Source organism: Pinus tabuliformis, chromosome 4_2 (assembly GCF_031772625.1).
Source record: "Pinus tabuliformis cultivar Carrire ecotype Pingquan chromosome 4_2, CPIR1, whole genome shotgun sequence".
NCBI classification, from domain to species: Eukaryota; Viridiplantae; Streptophyta; class Pinopsida; order Pinales; family Pinaceae; genus Pinus; species Pinus tabuliformis.
Genome location: NC_142304.1, coordinates 137,130,599 through 137,154,274, shown reverse-complemented (window position 1 = coordinate 137,154,274; position 23,676 = coordinate 137,130,599). Strand labels below are relative to the sequence as shown.

Here is a 23,676-nt window from a genome sequence, read left to right as displayed (position 1 = left end):
CTGCTTGGTATCACTGCGTTTTCCATGGAATTGCTATGACTGTGGTATCGCTGCATTTTTTATATAAGATTCTATTGAAGCGCTGCTTGTAAAGACTGTGGTATCGCTGCTTGGTATCACTGCGTTTTCCATGGAATTGCTATGACATGAGCAGAGTATTGTCATCAGTATATGTAAGCGTTGAAGTTTTTTTTATGAGTTGTTGATTTGGCAGCACCAGCCTTTAAATATTCCACAGCCTTTTTTGATTGAGCAGTTTTATGTGATGATAGCAGTTTGTGGTTGAGCAGTTTTGGGTCTAAAGCATCTGTAGTATTACATGATATGCATTGATATATATTGAAGTGATATATGTTGAAGAGATCCCTTAGCGCCTTTTTTTTTCTCTCAAAACACAGTAGTGTGGCAGTGATATAAGAAATGGTGATGCTGATGCATAAGGCTATGATATAAGGATTTTTTTAACAGAAGTTTTTGGCAGAGATATTTTTTTTTACAGAATGCATTCAATCATTTCTATGGTAGGAATAGTTCTCACTGGCAAGGAGAACTATTCAGAATGGTCTCGAATGGTAAAACACACCCTTATCTATAATGAGCTGTGGAAAGGACTGTGTGTCGGAGAAGAAGACAAAGACCCTGTGCAGCACACATCAGACAAAGAACTCGCCATTTGGGAAAACAAGAACAGCAAAGCCTTTGCATTGATCGCAGCATCTGTAAATGAGGAAGTAAGTCGTCATATTTCATCCTATTCCACTGCCTTTGAAGCTTTACAAAATCTGAAAGAACTCTATGATACACATTCTGCACTTGAAGTTGTTCAGCTCATGATTAAACTCTTCACTCTTGAACTGAAAAATAATGATCCTCTTACTCTTGCATCTGAAATAAAGTCTATAGTGCATGATATTAAATCCACTAAGGTTGAGCTGGATATCTCTCTTATTGCCTTTCTCAAAGCACTCTATCCTACCTACTCTAATTATCTTGAGTCTTTACAAGCAAATGGAAATCTTAAAGATATAACCTTTGACACTCTTGTGAAAAAGTTTGCTGAAAGAGAGAAAGCCTTTGGAAAGAAAACAGTCCCTGAATCTTCTTAAGAGACTGTTTGCCTTGCTCATAAAGAAAAGCATCCTGCTCAAGATTCTACAAGAGGAAGAGGTGGACGAAGAGGAAGAGGAAGATACTTCAGAGGCAGGGGGGGCAGACATCCTCAAGGAGAAAAGGGAGATCTGCATTGCATTCGCTGCAAACGAAATGGATCACATGATGCTTCTACATGCAAGCTACCATGGGACAAGGTTGAGCAGAGAAGAAATCAGCAGAAAGGTAAAACTGATGACACAGACAAAGGTAAAGCACCTGAATCCGCTCACTATATTGAGGCACAATGTAACATTGGAGTAAATGAAGATTTGTTTAATGCTTCACTTGCTTCTTCGAAAAATCACTGGTTGCTTGATTCAAGAGCAACCTGTCATATGACTCATAGGAGAGATTTCTTTGAAGATTTCACTGACAATGTTGATGGAGCAGTATACTTTGTAGATCAGTCAAAAATCAAGCCATCAGGGCTTGGCACAATCAGGCTTAAACTGCCTGGTCTTCCAGACTTTCTTCTGGATCATGTTCTATATCTCCCACAGCTGAAGAGAAACTTGTTGTCCCTGGTCCACATCCGCCAGCAAGGTCACTCCATTCACATGTTTGATGGCAAGCTTGAGGTAAGAAAGGCATCTGACCACTCACTTGTCATGAGGGGTATAGAAGAAGAAAGACTCCTTAAACTGCAAGGAACCTCTGCTCATGCACAACATTTCTCATATATTTCTCATCATGAAGAATGTGCACTTCCATCAAGTTTATTATGGCATGCTAGATTTGGACATTTAAACTATGATAGTCTCCGCTTGTTGAAGAAAAATGGTGTTGTTGGTTTGCCTACAATTCCTAGAAAACATAAGCAATGTGATGCTTGCATTCTAGGAAAGCATAGCAAACAGTCTTTTCATGATTCACATTCAAGAGCACATAGGAAGCTTGAACTTATTCATTCAGATTTATGTGGTCCAATGCCTGTTCCTTCTGCAAATGGAAATAAATATATCATGACATTTATTGATGATTACACCAGAATGTGTTGGGTTTACTTATTGAAGAACAAATCTGATGCTTTTCAAACATTCAAGAATTTTCATAAGTGGATTGAAAATGATGCACAATCTCATATTGGGTCTATTCGCACTGATAATGGAAAAGAATATACATCAAATGAATTTGAACACTATCTTCGCCAACATGGGATTAAACACCAAACAACTGTGCCTTATAATCCTCAATAGAATGGTGTAGCTGAAAGAATGAACAGAACAATTTTGAATATGGTACGATCCATGCTTTTCTTCAAAAATGTAAAGACAATGTTTTGGGCTGATGTTGTTCTATGTGCTGCATATATAAAGAATAGATGTCCATCTAGTGCTATAAGAAACAAGACTCCTTATGAATTGTGGTATGGACATGTTCCTTCGGTAAAACATCTCAGGATTTTTGGTTCCACCTGTTATGCTTTAATACCAAAGGTACATAGAAACAAACTTGGTGCTAGAAGTCGTAAGTGTATCTTCCTGGGGTATTCAAACACATCTAAAGCATACCGCCTTTATGATGAAGTAAATAAAAAGTTTGTTTTATCTAGAGATGTCATTTTTCTTGAATCATCCAAATCTGACAGTGTTGTTGAGCGGCAACTTGATCGCATTCCTATACTAGATCAACATGTGGAATCTCCTTCTGAAGAACAATCTCCCCTGCATGACACTCCAACAACGGATGATGCTTTAAGTGATGTAATTGATAGAATTGGGAGACTTAATCTTGATTCAGTCCCAACTCAATCAACAGAACAGCCTGGACCATCTCAGAAAGGTCCCCCAAAGTGGCTCACAAAGACACTTGAAAGTGCTCATCCTGATGAAATTGGAAAAACAGGAACCAGAAATACAAACCGACAAGATGGAGGTGATGTAGATAACTCTAATTCTCCTGTTGATATGGATATTACTTATGATTGTGAATTGAACTTGTCTACAGATTTTGAACCAACTTCCTTCAAAGAAGCTGCTTCTCATGATGAATGGAAAGAAGCGATGCAGAAGGAGTATGATGCCCTCATAAAGAATGGCACTTGGAAGCTGGTTGATCCTCCATTTGGAACCAAACCAATTGGCTGCAAGTGGGTCTACAAGAACAAGTACAAAGCTGATGGCTCACTTGACAAGCACAAAGCTAGGCTTGTGGCAAAAGGTTTTGCACAGAAGGAAGGGGTCGATTATGAGGAAACTTTTGCTCCCACAGCAAAATGGGCCACCATCCGAACACTCTTTGCACTAGCTGCTCAGAACGGTTGGAAAGTCTATCAAATGGATGTAAAAATTGCATTCTTGAATGGAGATCTAAAAGAGAATGTTTTTATGTCCCAGCCTGAAGGATTTGCTGTGAAAGGACATGAAAATAAAGTATGCAAACTTGTGAAGTCCTTGTATGGCCTCAAACAAGCACCACGAGCCTGGTATGAAAAACTAACTGAGCATCTTCTGAAACTCAACTTCAAACATTTTGATCTTGATGATGCAACTTTATTTGTCAAGAAAGTTGGCAAAACAGTTGTATATCTTGTGGTATATGTAGATGATCTTTTAATGACAGGGAACAATGAAAAATATATTGCATCCATAAAGAAAAAGAATTAGGAAAAAATTTTGAAATGACTGATTTGGGCTATGTTCATTACTATCTTGGCATTGAAATAACCCAACATCCAAAGTCCATATTTCTTTCTCAAAAGAAATACATTGGAGATTTGTTAAACAGATTTGGCATGACAGAGTGCAATCCCCTTTCTACTCCAATGGAACAAAACTTGAAGCTCACATCTATTGAAAGAAAGGAATTTGAAGATGCAACAAAGTATAGACAGCTTGTAGGAAGTCTCATCTACCTCACTACTACCAGACCAGACATTTCATTCGCTGTTGGAATCCTCTCCAGGTTTATGCAAAAGCCTTGTGAGGGACATTGGTCTGCTGCAAAAAGAATTCTAAGGTACTTGAAGGGAACTCAAGACCTTGGAATCAAGTATACACAGGTGGACGACTTCAACTTGATTGGATACTCTGATTCAGACTTCGATGGAGACAAAAAAACTGGGGTATCTACTTCAGGATATGCTATGAGTCTTGGATCAGGAGCTGTCTCCTGGAGATCACGCAAACAATCAATACCAGCAGATTCCACAACAGAAGCAGAATACGTGGCAGCAGCTGAAGCAACAAAAGAAATTGTGTGGCTCAGGAAAATTCTTGAAGATTTGCAAGTAAAACAAATACAATCTACTCCACTCATGATTGATAACACATCTGCAATAAAGTTGGCCAAGAATCCAAAGTTCCATGATCGTACTAAGCACATCAATACTAAATATCATCTGATCCGACATCATGTTGAGGCCAAAACAATCCATCTCCGTCATTGTTCCACAAATGAGCAAATTGCAGACATCTTCACCAAAGCACTTGGAAGAGAAAAGCTTGAAAAATTCAGAACGATGCTTGGACTCACCAACATCCCTTCAGAGTAAGGGGGGGAATGTTGACACCTAATCCGAAACGGATGAGGTGAAACTGGACAGTCATCTAGAAGATGAACTGATCCGTTTTGTATTTGTATAAATAATATTTGTCTAATGAATAAAATCACCAGTTCTGTCTTGCGCTCATTAATTGCTGGAGTTACCCTGGCCTGACAGAGAGGAAAAACACGAAAAAGATATATATATATATATATATATATATATATATATATAAAGAAAGAGATACACAGACAAATACAAATACTATATAGTATTATATAATATTGAACATTATTAACCATAGAGGAAGAGGAAGTAAGATTTTTATAACAAAAAAAAAAACTGGATTTAGAAATCCACAGATATTTTGATTTTTCATTGAAATAGGCATATTGATTTCATTGTAGATATTGATTTCTTGCACTAAATGCAATGATTTCAATGTTTATGTTGATTTCTAATCTTGATTACTTACATTAGATGTATTGATTTCAGTGTAGATGTTTATTTCTCATTTGATGTAACTAAATACATGATGTACATTAATTTCAAAGTAATGAGATTAATAGTGTACATTGATTTCAGCGTAAGCACAAAAACATTATTGTTAACGCGCATTGATTTAGTTTTACAATTATTCAATCATAAACAAATACTTCACTTGTCATCATAAATAAAATGTTCCCTTACCTGAAATGTTTGCTTCTTGAAATTGTACACTATTTGTCCTTGACTACATTCTTATTATTTTCATTTTCCATCATTTAACATTGTTAGTCACTTTGCATTCAAATAAGAAACAACTAGCATTGACATTTGAGGTTTAACACCTCATAAGTCATAATGATTAGCATTGGAGAAAGTTACTATTAATATTGAAGAACAAGACAATAGATCCAGTTAAAGATTTTAATGTTCTACAATTTCAATTACCCTTTTCATATGATCGATATGAAAACATGGAAAAAATAATAGGTGTTACAATAAGAATATTAGAAGAAAATAATTTGAAACTAATCACAATGAAAACTCTTTGTAATTGACTACATTCTTAATATTCACATTTTATAATATTCAACATCGTTACATTGTCACTTTGCATTCAAAATTTGTATTCCATCATTCAAGCTCTTAATAGTCTCTATCATCTCAACAAACTAAACTAAGGTAACTGAGAAAATTTAAAATTAAAATGACCAGACTAATCTTAAACATATTGAACATATTTAAAATTATCAAAATAATTATGTTTAACAATTTTTCCACACATCACTGAAACCAACATAGATCCATCTTAACCCAAACTTTATCAAAGCACCAAGAGGGATCAAATCTCTTAAAGTACACCTTGAAAAAATTGATCCCACTCCACGTTTGATAAATCGAGAGTTAATATTAGAAGCATCTACCAATTAACTTTAACCATATTGCTAATTATATTTAAAATATAAACGCAACCCTTAAAAAGCTCTAGGATACCCAACCAAAAAAAACTACAAAATGATAACTGATACATAGACATGTATCTGTGTATCATAAATACTAGATTTTTTTATTACCCATTTCCAGACAACTACAGAGAAAAAAACCATTACCGATAAAAGGAGTCATTTTAATCACCTGCAAATCCCTCAAGAGTCATAATTATAATTATAAGCAGGTGGCTCATTGTTCGATTAATTATATACATATAGAAATTACTTTCCCCTCAAATCGTTTATTTTACGAACGGCTCTTAATCACAAAGTCGGCAGTTTTCACAGGCTTTTGCACAGCTCATCAATTATCAAACTTTACTACCAGAAAATCTCCGCTCAGCACTAGTTTCCGAGAAAGAAACTAGATGAAATTTTAATAGTAAAAGTTAGGCCGATCAAATTGAGAAATTGAAGATTCCTACATTTCTGCCAGTAACCAAAAGCAAGAGAATTGCTGGTAGAAATCCATACACTAACTAATATTCATGCCGGCAGGAAAGTTCAGGCACCACGAAATTACATATTATTCTGCGCCTTGTGGTTGTGGTTATCGATATATGGAAAGTAGTAGGAGTACTACTAGTACTGGTTCGTGCTCAAGGAGTTTAAGTAATGCTTTTTCATATACATTAGATGGATTTCAAATCTGTTGCCCAGACATCAGCCAGCTTGGATGCAAGCTGAGTGACAGACATTCGGCTGGAAATTTGAGAGAAATGCATACATGATGCTTCCTGTAGTCTACACAAAATGTCTACTTTTTGATCACGTGATAGACCAAGGTAATCCGGGCCATTGCTTGAAATAAAGTCAGCCACCTGATCATGATAATGAAGCATACAAAACAGCCACAACAACTGATTATTTTTGTTTGTGAAGCGTCACATACAAACTTGAGCATGATGAAAAAAGGTCTTAAAGACATTAAAATAAACTACTCTGGAGGGAATGGAAATAAGAAGCTAAAAGAAAACCTAACCTGTTGAAGCCAAGGAATTATAATGTCTAAGAATTTGAGCTCCAGCAAGAGTCCCATGACAGTTTGAAGGATTTCAACGACTGTCCCCTGTGATAGGCTTTCCAAAACAGGGCCAGTCCGCTTCATGAGTTGAATCAACAATAGACCATCCCCGGAACACAATACCTCAACATACGCTGAATCCACATCCTTGGCACATAGATATTCTACAACACGTCTCCAAACACTCCAAAAACGACCATTTTCGTAGCTTGATCGAATAGAAGAGCTCTTCCCTGGTAAGTTTAGCACTGAATAATTTCTGATCACCGACATCATTGGTGATGTATCTTCTCTTGTGAGATACGTACCAGACAAATCACAAGAAGCGTCGTCCTTAAAAGTTAGCCAACTTCTAATCTTGGCTCTGTCTCTGGCTCTGGAATATTCCTTTCCAGAATTTCTTACCCATGAACTTCTTTTGTCTAGTGGTAATGATTGACTTACTAGTCTTTCATTATTTGATGTAACCCTCTGGGTTTGACTACCGTCTGAAGGAGGAGAGTCATTTTCACTGCATCCTTCTCTAAATGACATTTCCCAAGAAGCATCATCATCCACCAGAGGCTTCACCTTAAAGCCACTTTGCATATGTCTATCTGTAGAGTTTTCCCAACTATCTTTTGTACCAAACTCACACTTGTACGATCCTTCTTGCACTGACTTACTACGTGTTGAAGAAGCAAGGAGGGTATCAGATGAGGAACCAAATGGCCTTGCAGGCGAACGTGAAGGCGAACGTGAAGGTGGGTACACACCTGCACCTGCACCTTCATTTATTTTCCAAAGTTTGGACCTGACCATCTCAGCCCCCACGGATGTACAACAGCAGTGCCTGTTTCCAGTTCCACCTTCCACACATGACGGCCTACCTCTGGATACTGCAGCCAGATCCTGAGCCATTTCATAAATGATCCTTTCCAAACCGTGCACCCTTGTTTCCAAGGTACATATGCAGTCTAATGAGCTTCCCATGAAGACCTGATACAACAAATACAAAAAGTAACAATTAATGCAACATTGCCTGTTTCTCCTCTGCTGTTTTTGAAAATACTTCAATTCTTTGACGGACAATGCAATTACTTTCTTAAATCAGTGCGTCACAGAGATAACTAAAAATAAAAAAGAACTGAGATTGATCACATCATTCCAAACTCATGATACGCAATTTTTTGTCAGCAGACAGTAAAGGTAGGTTGAGAAAAGTTTTCAAAACTAGTATGGAATATGCAAATATAATGCCTCAATGGACACATTATTTCTATAAGTTCAGCAATTCCATGCTACTTTTAAAGTTCATCAATTTGACTCAACAGTATTAAGTGAAAGAATCCAGTCAATGTAATGGGAAATCCACCAAGATTCTACCTGCAAAAGCTCCATCAGGTTGGATTGCTGATTGTCAATCTGAAATAATTGCTTGCGGATGAATGCCAAGTCATCTGCATCGCAGGATTTGAAACCACCTCCAAAGTTTGTGCTGCTTGCAGTCATTGTTTCAGTAGTTAGAGAATCAGAGCATTCTTTGTCATTGTTCCTTTTCTCAAAAGGGGTATTGTGAGGAGAACACAATTCAGCTATAGGCTTGCAGTTGTCATTGTTCCTTTTCTCGAAAGGGGTATCGTGAGAACAGGTATTGTGAGGAGAAGACAACTCAGCTATAGGCTTGAAGCTGCCATCTGGTTTTCTGTCTGTTGATGGTCTAGCTCCTTTAGAAGGTTTGTCAACCAAGATACATTTTGTTTCACAACTAGACCGGCTCTCATCTGACAACCTTGAAGAAGATTCTGTGTTCCTGAATATCTCTGTATCGTGGAATCTTAAACCATCATCTGTATTTTTATTTGAAGCTCTAGTTTCATTCACTTCTGAAACCTCTGAACTGTAGATATTAGTGAATTTTTCACTGTTAATAACTGATATAGGAGGACTAGTTTTAGGAACTGCTACCTCAATATGCCAAGTCTCATTTTTTCTACAATCCATCTTCTGAGGCAGACCTAGATTCATCTTTTTATCAGTTAAAGGAGTTCGTCCTTTTACAGTCCTGAAAGAAACGCTATCTGGCATAGATTTGGTCACAGCACCACCACTTTTTCTCAGAAATTTTGATTTTTGTCCAACACTAATGTAGGATTTCAGATCTGCTGTGAAGGTTTCTTCACTCTTTTTCTCTGTGCCTTGTCACAGAATCAATCAATAAGTTTATCAATTCTTTACATAAGTGCAAAATATGAAATCAAAACAAAGCTTGAAAAAGTCCCCACAAAGAAGGCAACCGATATGAGGAATTAAATATGCAAAAGACATTCCATCGCTAATACTTTAAAGAAGATAGCCATTGATTGAAGATGTCATTACACATCTTGTGCAAAACTACAACCAAATGAGCTAAATGGTATAGGAATAAAATCTACAAGCAGAAATTTGAGAAGTTGCAAAAGAACGAGGAATCAAAAGAAATATTAAATTCCTATGGAACTCTCAAACTCAAAAATACATTGACGCTGTACATCAATACCGTCATAGCTCCATCTTCCAACATTTTTACGGGTTGTATATTTGAAGGAAATCATGTAGAGAGAATACCCGTTTTCAATGATTTGCTTTCAGTCTGTGGTGAAGAAGCTTCAGCATCTAGAATGCTCTTCCACGCCTGTAAGGTCAGCACAATAGTGTCTCTTACTGGTTTTACCTATTTCAAGGCATTTAGACCAGTTAAGAAGATATTTCACATTCACCAAGCTCTATTTCAAGCTATGAAAACATTGAGATATGGAAAGGAAATGAGGTAAGTTGTTTCACTTTCAACCTTGTCAAAGCGACATGCTTCCAAGGCTGCAATGCAAGATGATTTGAAGGAGGATAGCACAGGACCAAGACTTAACGCCATGCATGCAAAAGCCTCTGCTGCAGCTTTACGAGTTGTCCAGTCATTGCTTCGCAGAGTTTCTAACATGCAAGGTACAACTACAGACAATATCTGCGGGGATGAAGCTCCTCCTGCCTGGCAAAAATAACCAATGAAAATGGTCAGAATGAACAACAGACAAAAGTTTAGTTTTGTTGCACGTCTGACACTTCAGCAATTACAGAAATGAATTTTTAAGAAGACGACCATGGACTGCATAGAGGTATCAGAAGAAGAAATAAAAACAGAACCCACACAAAGTAAATCCAGACAAGAATTTTGGAGCAAGGAAAGCGCTTCCATTTCTTTTCATTTTTTACTAATCAGAAAAACACTGTAAACTAAGCAGCAGAAACAAACACTCAAACTCTCTCACTGTGGACAACTCCAAACACAAGTATCTATACCGCCCAAAGAATCTGAATAGGCAACTACATCTGTACAAATTCACATGGAATCCAAGGTTGTTCGTGCTGTTACATTAATTATAAATATTCCGATATTGGAGCTGTTACAAAAGTTACAGACATGATAGAACCATTACATGGAAAAGTCACTACAACATGCAATTGTGACAAAACAGTAAACATTGCATACTACTCATTCAAAACTTTTTAGCTCTCAACTGATCGAACCGTGTTCACCCCAAAGACATCTCTGCAATGTTCTAACTTATTCTTCAACAAGGCTTTTGTCAATGCATCAGTGAGTATCTTCTGTCTCAGAGAATTTCATCTGCAAAGTCTGTCAATCAATTTGTTCATGGATATTAATGGCTCTTTTTTTGTAGAAATACTTATTAGATTCATAGAAAAATATTTACATCATCAGCGAAGAAAAATGATTGTATCGCAACTTAACGTGCTTTGTTTTCACATGAAACCAAGGATTTTTCATCAATACAATGCAACTTTGAAGTGCTCCAGTATCCTGAAAGGAAATACTCCATAATATTAAACAACAATCAAACAAACATAGGGTGCGGACGCCTCAACACTCAGGGTTGGAATGTAACTGAAATTCCTAAAACATGGAGGAAGAAATCTCCGTGTAAAAAAATTCACACGAGTAAAATGTTTTTCATTGATAGTAGCCTATACGATGAACGATTACAAGTGGGAAGACCCCTTCTAATGTAAATCTCAATTGACAACACTAAACTAGCTTAGCGTTGAGTCATTAATGAGCTCAGCTAATGACTCTCAACTAAAAGATGATTCATTGTTTCACTAATATGAATGACTAACAACTGCCAACTAATTTAGTTATGAGTCATTAATTTAGGGTACTACCTACACACGGGCACAAAGAGAACAATTGATATTGTTTCATATCCAGACTCTAGACCAGTGAGGATCCGTGGGACCTCACCCCGCCACACAAGATCTCAGCAGCAAAACCATCTCAGATCCGTCCCTAGGAGACGGACTAGGTCCTCCAGACCTCAGCAGCGCGTGAACTTCCCCAGACAGCGATTTAGTGGACAGTCTGCACCTCCCACTGGCCCTTAATCAGGCCAGTAAACTTTGTGGAGCATTTTTCGGTGTTCTTCAGTCAGCCTCGGATGTTAGGAGAGATGGGTCCTATCCTCAGACTAGCCCCTAGATCTTCTCTGTCAGGGCATTCCATATATTGTATCTTTTATGTTCCTGCATTGTACCTTTTATGCATTATATTTTTTATAGGAGCCCATTTGGTTCTCCCGCATTGTATGGACATCATTGTACTCAACAATCCCTTTGACCTACTTTGTGGTCATTTTTTCCCCTTGGAAAAAACATAATTTTCATTGAGATATAAATATTACATGCTGTAAATGCAAAAGCATATGCTATTTGAGGCTATGCCTGTCAAAAAAAGTTGCCTTTCTTCCACGCAAGGAGGCTATTCACTTAAAATCATTTGTTGTTCTTGTCAAAAAAAGAACTGGCCTAAGGCTGCCAGTTTTTTCTGTCAAAAATAGAGTTCCTAAAGTAGCTTGAAAATAAATAGAACATATGAATATTTACATACGGATGTGAGTAAAATAAGAACAAAAAACAAAAACTATGCTCCCTGAGAGCTCTCTGCATTGTCTATGTCCATAAAGGGTCTGTGATAAAACTGATAGGCATGCCCTTCTCTGTGCTCCTGTATCAACCAAGTGCCGGGAGGCCTGTGCGCAGCTTCTTTGGATAAGCTGTCAGCGTCCGCATTTCGCTCCCTGTAAATATGTCGACATGTAAATGAATCAAAAGCAGTAATAAGATGGTGGGCCTCATCTAGAATATGAAACAAAGAGAAAACTGAGCATTTGGTCTTTTTATTGATCCAATCACAAACAATTTTTGAATCACCAAAGAGCTGCAGGTCTCGGCATTGGGATTGTAAGGCATATTGGATAAGGAATTTTGCAGAGGACAGTTCTGCAAAATTGTTGGTACCTCCCCCTAATCCCATTTGAATGTGGAACGAATGAGTATCAGTGAGGTTTAAAATGGCTCCTCCCCCACATCCCTCTTCCTGGGCAGACCCATCAAAATAGGCCCATGGTTTTGAGTGGTCGATGGATTCCGGAGTGATGGTCCTGGATCAGGGTAGTTCGTCATCTTCAATGATGAGGGAGAAATCAGAGATGATTCGGGAAGAGATGGAAGGCCAATGCAGCATGGTGTTTTGAAAGATGAGATTATTCCTAGCTATCCAGAGGCCCCAACAGACCAATAGGGGCAAGTTCCTAAGTGTTTTTGGGGGGGCACTGGTCCACCAAGCTGACCAGGCTTCTGAAATCAAGGCACCCTATCATCTTGATGAGGAGGGGATTGCTGCTGAGATGGATAGCCAAAGATCGCGAGCAGCCTTACATTCAACAAAGAGGTGGATTGCGGATTCATTGTTGCATTTACACAGATGACACTAGAAGGGGCCATGATGAGCTCGCTTTAACAGGTTTTCTCCCGCTGGGATTTTATTCTTCAGAATAGTCCACATTAGAACTTTGCTCCTGGGGAGGGACTTTAGTTTCCATAAATGTTTCCACCACTGTTCCAGATTCTGTGGGCGTCGTTCCTCAGCAAGTACCAAATATCCCTCCTTTGGCCTGTATCTTCCTACTTTCGAGAGCGCCCAGACTACTTCATCTTCCTCTTCCCTGATCCTGATCTGAGCTTCAGAGAGGGCCTGAGTGTAGTCATTCCAAAGATGAGTCCATTGAGGGGGAATGTTAAGATCTCGAGCAGTTTTCCAAGCTTGCTGGAAAGGGGTGGAGCGATCCATATCTGCTATTTGACCAATATATGTAATATTGTTGTCCTGAAGGAAAGATCGAAAGTCCTCTGGCAGCCTGTGAAGGTTCCCACAACCTATCCAGGGATCACAACCAATTCTAACTCTCATGCCTGATTGGATTTTCCAAGTAAGACCTTCCCTGATGATGTTGAGGGATTTTAGCACCGCCTTCCATATAATGGAGACCCCTGGGAGAATGCTTGAAGGATGGAAGATCCAGTCCATCAAGGATAGGCCGACGTATTTTGAGCAGGCCACCCTGGTCCATAAATTGTTCGATGAGAGCAACTACCATCCCAGCTTTGCCGCCAAGGCTGAGGAGAAATCTTCCAGCTTCTTTATGCCCCATCCACCCCATTTCCTGGGAATAGAAATGGCCTTGCATTTTACCCATGCAAAAATTCTTCCTTATTGTTTCCCTTTCCAAAGGAATTTGTAGCATATGGCCTGTATCTTGGCTATGATACCCCTAGGGATCCAAGCCAGCGACAACCAGTAGACCAGGGTATCTTCCAAGACAACTTTGATGAGCGTAAGTCTACTAGCCCTGGAAAGGTATTTGTGGAACCAAATGTTTAGTCTCTTTTCCAATTTGGATATTAGCCAGGTCCAATCTGCAATTTTGTACCCCAAAGGCTTCAACTTGTAGCCAAGATATTTAAGCCCCTCCTCCAGCCTGAGCAAGGTGTATTGAAAGCGGTGCAGTGCATAATGAATTTCATGGGGGGAGCATCCATTTTCTGTGAGGGTTGACTTGTTACAATTAACAATCATCCCCGTAGCTTTTTGGAAGAGGGCGAAAATGTTCCTCAGGGAGGTTAAGTCACCTATACTACCATTGAGAAAGATGAGCACATCGTCCACAAACAGCAGATGAGTTAAGATGCAGTCTGTTGTAATCTTGATTCCTTGAAGTCTACCCCTTCTGTGCTCATCTTTAATCAGCCTGCTGAGACCGTCCATAATCAGAAGGAACAACAGAGGAGATAAAGGGCATCCTTGCCTGAGTCCTCTTTCTGAGTAGAAAAAAGGGGAGGCAACTCCATTGATAAGCACACTGAAAGGAATATTGGTTATACAGCACATGATCCATTTAATAAACTCAAAAGGAAAACCCAAGTGGGTTAGGAGAATTCTGATATAAAGCCAATTTGCTCTATCGAAGGCTTTTAAAATATCTACCTTTCGGATCATACCTTTCAGTTTTTTGGAGTGCAGCAAATGAAGCACCTCCTGTGAAGTTCCTATTGCTTCGTGACTTTGTGTCTCTTGCAAGAAAGCAAATTGCTCGAGCGAGATGAATCTGGAAAGGATGGGTCACATTCTGTTTGCAATGATCTTGGCTAAAATTTTGTAAATGCAATTACACAGCGAGATAGGCCGAAAGTCATCGAATGAGGAGGGGTTGTCAACCTTTGGAATGAGAGCAATGAAGGTGGAGGTGAGGGATTCAGGGAACGATCCACAGGTTCTGGAGTGTTCTAAGACCTTTAGGAGGTCTCCTCCTAGAGTGTCAAAAAAATCTGAATAAAATTCAATCGCCCAACCATCCGGACCTGGGCTCTTGTCCTTTTTGAACCCCTTAATCGTGGCTTCCAATTCCCCCATTGTGATTTCTCTCAGCAGATCCAAGCTAGCCTCCTGGTCCACGAAACGAGGGAAGAGCTGGGCTACTTGCATGATTTCGGCAATATTAACTTCAAGAGGGGCCTTATAGATCTGTTTGAAGTGAGAGGTTGCAACGGTGGACAACTGAGGAAAAGTGTTTGCTTGATGACCACGCTCATCCAAAATATTCCAGATGGTGTTTATGTTTTTCCTTCCATTCGTGAACTTATAGAAGAATTTTGTATTTTCATCTCCCTCTAAGGGTCAGGTCGCCTTGCTCCTCAATCTCCATGCGTGTTCACGATCCATTAGAATTCTCTTCCTAGAGGTATGGAGCTCCACCAGTCTGTCTTTCAGATCATTCCTACCGTATGCTCGGATCAGATCATTTTCTAAGGCAACTATTTCCTTCTCAGCATTTAGGAGGGTTTGATCATCTTTTAAGCACTTGTTATGAGCCCAGATTTTAGAAAGGTTCTTCAGGCCCCTAAGATTCTGTGCAAAACCCTCCATTATGCTGCCACATTCAGTCGGGGGGTGGGCTTTCCAGAACTCCTTGATCATCTGAATGTAGGAGGGGTCTTTTAGCCAGGATGAGCTAAACTTAAAAGGACCCTTGGGCTTCTGGGGACCTCCTCAGATTTCCATAAAAATAGGGAGGTGATCAGAAATACCCCCTGAGCCTACCCATTGTCTGTGAAAAAGGCCCATAGTTACTAACCCTTCCTTAATAAGAAAGCGATCCAAGCGTCTCGCAAGACTGTCTTCTCCAGTTCTGTTGTTCCTCCAGGTTGGCATAAGCTTGGCAGAAGGAATGTCCAAGAGATTATGGAGCTCCAACAGATTCTCGAAATAGGCAGATAAGGGATCTTGTTGTGCATGAAAACCCCAGGATTTTGAGAGACCTAAGGAGAAATTTAGATCCCCACCCAAAATAAGCAGGTCTGTCTAGAGAATATCAGAGTCAAGAAAATGGTCCCAAAAAGCAGGTCTCTGTTGGCAAGGCCCATAGATATTAAGGATGCGAAACTCCAGGCCCAGCTCTGATGAGAAAAGGTCAGCTCCCAAGTGGCCATGGCCTCCCCAGCAATTGTTAAGATGAAAGGAGCGGGAATTGAAGCCCATAACTAAACCTCCTGATCTTCCATTGGCATCAATTCCAAAAAAGCTCCATCCGATGAACATGGCTTCCAAGAGAAGGGTGATGGAGTCAACGGGTCCCAGAGTCTCTTACAGGAGGATGATGTCGACCGGGGATGTTTGAAACAATATGCGCAAGGCTAGTTTCTTGTCGAGCCTAGCCAACCCTCTACAATTGAAGGAGGCTATCTTCATAAGCAGGCTATCTTCAAAGGGGTTCATTTCTCTAAGTACCCCATTGATGGTAGCTTGCTTCCCCAAAGCTATTTCTCTTCCTGCTCGAAGTTGAGCCTTTGAGAGAGAGGAGGGTCGCCCCCGAGAGAGTTTGGGAGGAATAGGAGTCAAAGAGGAATCCAAACCAAAGGGATCTTGATGGACAGGTTTCCACTTGGCCTTGGACCTGGTCTAGTAGTGAGGGGGAGGGGAGTCAACCCCAAGGTCCGGGGTGTTCTCAGAGGGGGGGAAGGGGGGAAGAGGGGGCCTCAAGGCAAGGCAAGAGGGGGCCTCAAGGCAAGGGAGGGGGGGGGGGGGGGGTTCGACCAAGGGGGGACAAGAGGGAGGCTTCAGAGGGGAGAGGGAAGCCGACTTCTTCAAAGCATTTTCAAAAGGAAATTTGATTAAGTCAACAGAAGCATGAAACCAAGAGGGAGAAGGGGAATTATATTACTTACTCGAAGAAACTGCCAACCCTACAGCCACTCTCGCCCTGGTGAGAGGAGGGGAGGGAGGTCGAAACAAAGGTCTGTTGTGTTTCTTCAGGGGTCCCTGCGAGTGAGTTTGATCATTTGGTGCTTGGTCACTCTGATTCCCTTCATATATGTTGCGATCTTGCTTCCCCTGGTTTTGATCAGACTTTGGGGATATTGTCTTTCCAGCTTCCCCACCATCCAAGTTCCTGGAGTTCTTATTGAGAGGGCAATCCTTAAAAAGATGCCCCACCTTGTGACACCTCCTACACCTAAAAGTGATCCCTTCGTAATCTAGGTATTTCCTGTGGGAGAAATTCCTCCATTGAATTGTAATATATTCTTGTAATCATCCGTTGGTGTCAATATGAACTAGAATTCGAGCATACGCCATCTTCCTAGTCGAGAGATAGGACTTATCATATTCAAGGTATGTTCCCAGGGAGTTCCCAATGCGTCTGAAGATGTCTTCAGACCAAAAATACATGGGCAAACCAGGCAATCTAACGCAGAGTGGGTTGGCCCCTAACTGTTCTCTCTCCGGATCAAATAGTGCAATCAATCGCTGGAGGAGAACTGGAGCTTGTTCAATGTGCCATACCACTAAGAGTACCCAATTGGTGTGCTCTGCCCTAGCAAACCTGAGTGCGAACCATCCTTTCACAAAGGTTTGAACCACCGGGAATTCGATAAGGTGGTCACTCCAGACCTCTGAGGCCCACTGCATTAGCCTGGCAGTGTTGTAGTGGCGACCTCGGATTCTTCCAACAAGCACCCTCTAAGCTATTTCCATGGCCTCGATCCATTGGAAGTCCTATCCCAGCCTTAAGAAGACCTCCAAGTTTTTGGGTCTAAGGATCCTCTGCTTCTTTGATTTGCGAGGGCCTTCTTCAGGGGAGGGGTTCAAAGGGGGATCACGGGTAGGGTTTTGCTCAGGAGTCGGGTCACCCAAGGGAGGGATAGAGGGGAAAGCCCCAGAAATGGGCGGGACCTCGGTGAAATTGCCGGAAAGCGGCAGCGTTGATGCTGGAGCGGATGGTCCAGGGGCGAGGGCAGCAAAGTCACTGAAGGGTTCAAAGGGCAAACGAGAACCGACTGAGGAGGGGAGGTCTTCTAAGGACAAACCCAGACTCGGATCGAGAGATTGATCCACAAAATTGAGGGTGGAAGGAGACAAGGGTTGGCCGAAGAGATCAAGGATGGAAGGAGTGACCTTGGAGAGAGTCGCTGTCAAGCACGAGGGCCCTGAGATCGAGCGTAGCGAGGCTACTATGTCGGTGAATTCATCACCAATGTGATAGTTGTTGGCCGAAAAAACCTTCGAAGAGGACCAGATGGAGGCGCCCTCAAGGGGGTCTTAGGAGTAGTCAACAAGGTCTTCCATAACTGACACTAAAAAGTTGTGCCAGCTGCCTTCAGAAACCCTAGGTCGAGATGTTGTAGATACCGGGAGGGGCTGGGTGGTGGAAAAACTAACATATCTCTGATTCAAAGAGAGGTGAACGCTCTTATGGTACAACCTGTTCACCATTTAACGACTTCTTTGAAACTTCTACGTGGCATCTTCTTTCTATCTCTTTGTATAACCTAACCATGCCACCTGTTGTTGTTGGAATAATGGCATAAGACAAAACCATCTGAATGCATCCACCTAAATCAGTGGCAAACTGATGAGATAGAAGCATTCTCCACACATCTAGTGCATCAATGACCGCAATACCCATGGTGATGATCTTGTATGTATAATTCAGTAAAGCAAAATGTAAATCTTTAACCACACCAAGGACTTCAACCTTTTTGGAGTTCATGGAACAAATTTTATGATATGGTCTAGAAATTCTTAAGCTTAATTGCTCCATCACCTTCTTGGTCATAACATTCTCAGATGCACCAAAATCTAGCATGCAATTGTGATGTAATCTATCATTGATGTCCAAAGTAACAAAGGATGGTTCATGATTTTCGTTAGTCATATAACAGTTGATATCCTTTGTCATGTCCCTTCTCAAAAACATTTGTAACAAGGTGTTTCCACACATTTTTGCACAATTTTGGCTAAGGGAAAGAACCCAACATTTTCGACTTAGGGACTTAGGAGGAAATTCAACTTAATTTGGTTGTTAGCGGAAGGTCGAGGCCACCCACATGGTTATTTGAACTAGGCCATTCGAATGCTTCGGAGGGAATTCGAAGTACTGGATGGAGGGGCCCACATAAGGCAAGGAAAGCCCACAAAGGTAAAATGAGGAGAGAGCTCTCATTTCGAGGGATTCTTACACCTTGCAATCAAAATTACTTGATTGTTCGCTTTATTGTTTAGTTGAGTCACTCGGTTGTTTAGCCACAAATCCCTCACGCCAGAGATTCAACCTCTACTTCGGGGGACCATCCGTGTCCGCCCTAGAGAGGCAGTTCCATAAATATTTCAAAAGTTTCGAGAATGTGTACAACACTACCATTCAGCCACAACAAGCAGTGTGTATTTCCGGCTAGCTGGAGAATACGAAGGGGGAGTTTGGAGCTATCTATGATTAAGCATTTTCCAAGAGAGTTAGAGGATTGGGAGAGAAACAAAGCATTAGCCTTTCTGTTGGGTTTTGGTGCCAACAGGGACAAGATCCCAACAATCCGATTTACAGCTACCCGTGGTTTTCACAGAGAGCGATCATTAGGCTCACGTGGGAGTTGGAGGAAGGAATTGTAGAGTTGGAGCTGGCCGAGAGAAGTAGGAGATCACTTGGAGGGACATTTGAGGCGGATCTTTGGAGTTGCGAGAGCAGAGATTAACAGGATCAGTCACAGCAACAGAATTCGAAATTGGAGAAGGGCCAAGCTGTGAAAAGTTAGTTTTTGAAGTTTGGAACCAAGGGAAACCCTTTCTGGGTTTTTCTGGGTTTTGGGCAAGGATCACACTCCGGATTTTATAGAATTTTTTTGGCAAATCTAAGGGGTCAACAAGGGTCCCAACTAAGCCAGCAACTAGAGGAGTTAAGGGAAACTTGGGCCAAAATTCTTAGGTCAATATTTGGCCAATTCCTTCGTGGGTTTTTCTGGGTTTAGGCCAAGGAGCAAGGAGCTGAAATCTCATAATTTTATGAGCGCAGGAAGCAGTGATTCCAACCCTTTGAAGTCAGTACACAAAGCATTTTTTTGGGGGTAGCGCAATTCAGTTTGGTGCAGTAGTTGTAGCAGCCTTCAGTTCGTCATTTTCGCACCTGGGTTTTGTTAAGCTTGTCCATTGAGACAAGCTCACGTGCACCATTCTATTTTACAATTGTATTTTGCTCCTGAAGGAGTAATAAAATGGCTCAATAGTTCTCTATTTCCAGTGTTTCCATGGGTGCTTAATGTATATTTCGCTTTTCCAATTGCTAGATTGTTTGCATGCTTTGTATATCACTTACATCTCTGTTTAGGATCATTACATCCTTCAATTTGATATCTTCATCCTGATGATTAATTATGCTATCTTCTTGTTTAAGCATACCCAAAGCTCTGAAGAAAGTTGTCCCTTGAGATGGAATCTTTAAAAGTTCAAGTACATGGACAAACATCTTAATATTTTTATCCATGCAGCCCAATCCATGTTCAAACCAGATTTGTATCTTCCGGCGAGAGCCTGTTTGTTGTGACTTTGACCTTTGCCCTTCCTTTGACATGTGTAACCCTTACTTTTTGCGACTTCTAGAACTTGTTCCTGAGTTGGTTTATCACCATATGCCTAAGTAAAGGGGTCCTTTTTTCATCGAAATTGTAAGGACCAACACAATTTGAACCATTAATTTCTATGGAATTTACAATTACAGTAGCCATTAATTTCTACAGAATTTACAATTACAGCTTATGAATAATTAAACAATTTAATTCACATATTCATACCTGGATCTCGAGCTTGATGTCGATTCTTTGCTGATGTAGCTCCAATTACTCCTGATACCAAATGACTAAATCCTCCCAGCCAAGTTGAGCATAGCCTTGGTACTCAACTCCAAAAAACTTCCCAATTAGAGTATTTTGGTCACCCGTGCCCAAAATCCTCAAGAATAATTCCTCAACCTTGAAATTTCAATTCAGATATGCAACTCAATTTTCAATCTCCGACTGTGATACTTCTTTTCCTAAAAACACGGCTTCCTTCTGCCTCAACGTGCTTGGCATAAGTAATCTTCCCAGGCAAAAGAGTATTAGAATGCATATTATTTATGCATATGATAGCTAAATATGCACGCATCACATGCCTTGCACTAGTATACTTATTAAATAATTAGGTCTTCTATGACTACTCTTATCTTGGATGTCCTAATACATCCTCAAAGCGCAACAGATGCTAGATGCTTAGCCAATCCTCCATTTTGTCTTCCCAAGTGAAGACAAGAATGATCTATCTATCTATCCCTCTTAATTAGGGAGGACATATCTATTCCAATAAAGGAATGTACTCATTCGTACGGAAGGAATGAACCTAAGCTCCCTTTTGTCCTAGGAATTTCAAAGTTTCTTCCAAGTAAGAAAATTGTTTCGAGGCTCCCTCTTAATTAGCGACCTACAGCAGCTTCTCAGGTGGAGATGATGAGACAACCAACTGCTTGATGAACTCCTCTTTACAATGTCATGAACTTCTTTTCATTATCTAAGAGTCTTCATGTTTAGGAATTCTACATAGGGCACCGATCATCCATCACTTTCATCCATGAATCAACCATGTCATCATCGGAAAGTGATCCATCAGCTTATATATGGCCTTCCTTCATGAAATGATGCTATCTTCATGCCATGTTTAATTCAGCATATTTCATCCTACTACATGTGTATCTGTGGTGGAAGATATTCATAGATATTCCTTTGGCAACTGTGCATAAACAAATCCAGATATTCGAAAATAAAGGAATGAACATTAAAATCAACATTACCTTTGTGATAGTCTTTCATCATGACATCTTTTGCTTTGCATCAACATCCTGCATACACAGACACATCTCCTAAACATATATATTGTCAAGGGTCTCTTTCTTTTTCAAACTCAATCAGAGTGTTCATATCTTGGATGGATATATCCTAGTCAAATCTTCTTGGTCTTTCAAATGTTGATAGCCTTTACGATGGTTACATATTCCATGATCTCTTCCTTCTTTTCTTCGCACATATCATTCCCAAGAGCTTCCAATCAAAGTTCCTCAATTATAGTCAACCACCTCATACATCATATGAGGAAATATTATGTTGATTTCATCTAGTGAATGTGTGACCCATCCATTCCCGCATTGCTTTGAGGGAGGATATCCTTTATTTTGATCATGCTCTCAGGATAGAGCATTTATCCATGTTACCTGCAACCATATGACATGGAATATGAAATGTAAGCACACATACCTCCTTTTCCTTTTCAGTCATCCATACTTTCTGCAGCATCTTCCTTGATTGAAAGAGATTCAATCCCTTGATATGCTTCACTTTTATGTCGTCGTACCATCATCCCATGAATTCCACAAGTTTGGAATTCTTCATGAAAACCTTTCTTCCCCTCTTGATCGACGAACCTTTCAATGTAGATTCCATCATATAATTTTTAGGATCTGAAGTATCCCCATCAGCAGATGTTTCCTTTTGACAGACGTATGATGAACCTTGTACTAGATGACCTTGCCACTAGTGTTTTCAAGGAGATTCCCAACATCTATATCCTTCACTTTCATAGATTCTAACGGTCTTTCATGCTTCTCTATGATGACGTCCAAGCTCTAGCTTTCAACGCTTTTATGATGCCTTAATGAATCCCACTTAGTGAATCATGGTAGCCATATCTTACAACATATGACTTAGGAATTTGAAGAGAACTTAGGTGAGGAAGACTATCTCAATAATAGAGATCTCTTACTTCCTCTTTCTTGGAATTCTTCTTTTCAGCTTCCTCTACTTCTCTGAAGATAAGGGATTCTTCGCTTCCTCTCTTGTTGTCCTTCTTGACTTTAGGATAATCGCTTTTGTATTGCCCATATTCTTGACACCCATAGCATTGAATTTTAGTTATGTTCTTCTTCTTTGTCTAAGAACCAAACTTTCCAAATTGTCCCTTTCTTTTTGTTATTCGAGCATACGCTTGATTTTGCTTTCGTGCTCACACATCATATTTGGTCTTTAGCCTAGATTCTTCAAAATTGCATAGTGACCATAGATCCTAGAATGGAGTAACTTCTTTCTTCCCATAAATACATGAAGCAAATTTACCTCACTCATCTTGTAGTGCATTTAATACATATGTACACATTTCACTATCAGACATGACTTCTCCCTGATCTTGTACTTGATCCAAGATCTAAGATATCCTCATAAAGTATGACGCTATTCCGATGAAAATTCCAGAATCTAACACATAAGAAACTCCTACTGCAATTTATGGTTTACTATCTCCTACTTGTTTTTTACATTAACAAGTTATTTAATTTTAAAAATATCCTAGTAAACGCAAATGCAACCTTCACAGATATACAAATCATACACTAAAGTAAACAGAAACAATAACACAAGGGACACTGCTATTTTTGGAAAATCGCCCCCAACAAAACCCAATACAGGAAAACCAGTGCAGCATATAGAGGGTTTGTATTATTAAGCTGATTTCTGAATACAACTTGGGTGCCAGAAATGCCTCACCCTTCCAAGAATTTCCTTGGCAGTCGTACCTCTCTCTTGAAGACAAATTTTCTGGGAAATCAGCACCTAGATAACCAAACGCACAGTGACTCTGTCTGTTCCTTCTGCTAGACAACAAAAGCTGCTCCAAGCACTACTATGGAACTGCTCACCCTCTCTGGAACTAGTTCACCCTTTCCCGACTCAGGATCTGCTGATTAGCTACCAATCTACCCCACATAATCTCCTAGCGCTCAATGTAAGTCTTTTGTGCCAACCTCTACAGCTTCTGCGTGAGACTC

At 40.2% G+C, this 23,676-nt stretch overlaps 1 protein-coding gene across 2 annotated transcripts in view; it reads right to left on the bottom strand.

Moving 5' to 3' along the window:
* Positions 1-6,223: 6,223 nt before the first annotated feature.
* The window catches only part of LOC149168601 (TORTIFOLIA1-like protein 2), a 116,017-nt gene continuing 98,564 nt past the window's right edge, over positions 6,224-23,676 (bottom strand). The window contains exons 2-6 of one of the 2 annotated variants that reach the window (XM_089428336.1): positions 9,945-10,139; positions 9,722-9,827; positions 8,501-9,312; positions 7,094-8,113; positions 6,224-6,932 (exon numbers count right to left, since the gene is read on the bottom strand). In XM_089428336.1, the coding sequence (XP_089284462.1) occupies positions 6,744-6,932; positions 7,094-8,113; positions 8,501-9,312; positions 9,722-9,827; positions 9,945-10,139 (2,322 nt within the window). In that variant the 3' untranslated portion in view covers positions 6,224-6,743. The remainder of the gene's footprint in view (positions 6,933-7,093; positions 8,114-8,500; positions 9,313-9,721; positions 9,828-9,944; positions 10,140-23,676) is intronic. The other variant, XM_089428337.1, reaches the window with a different exon arrangement.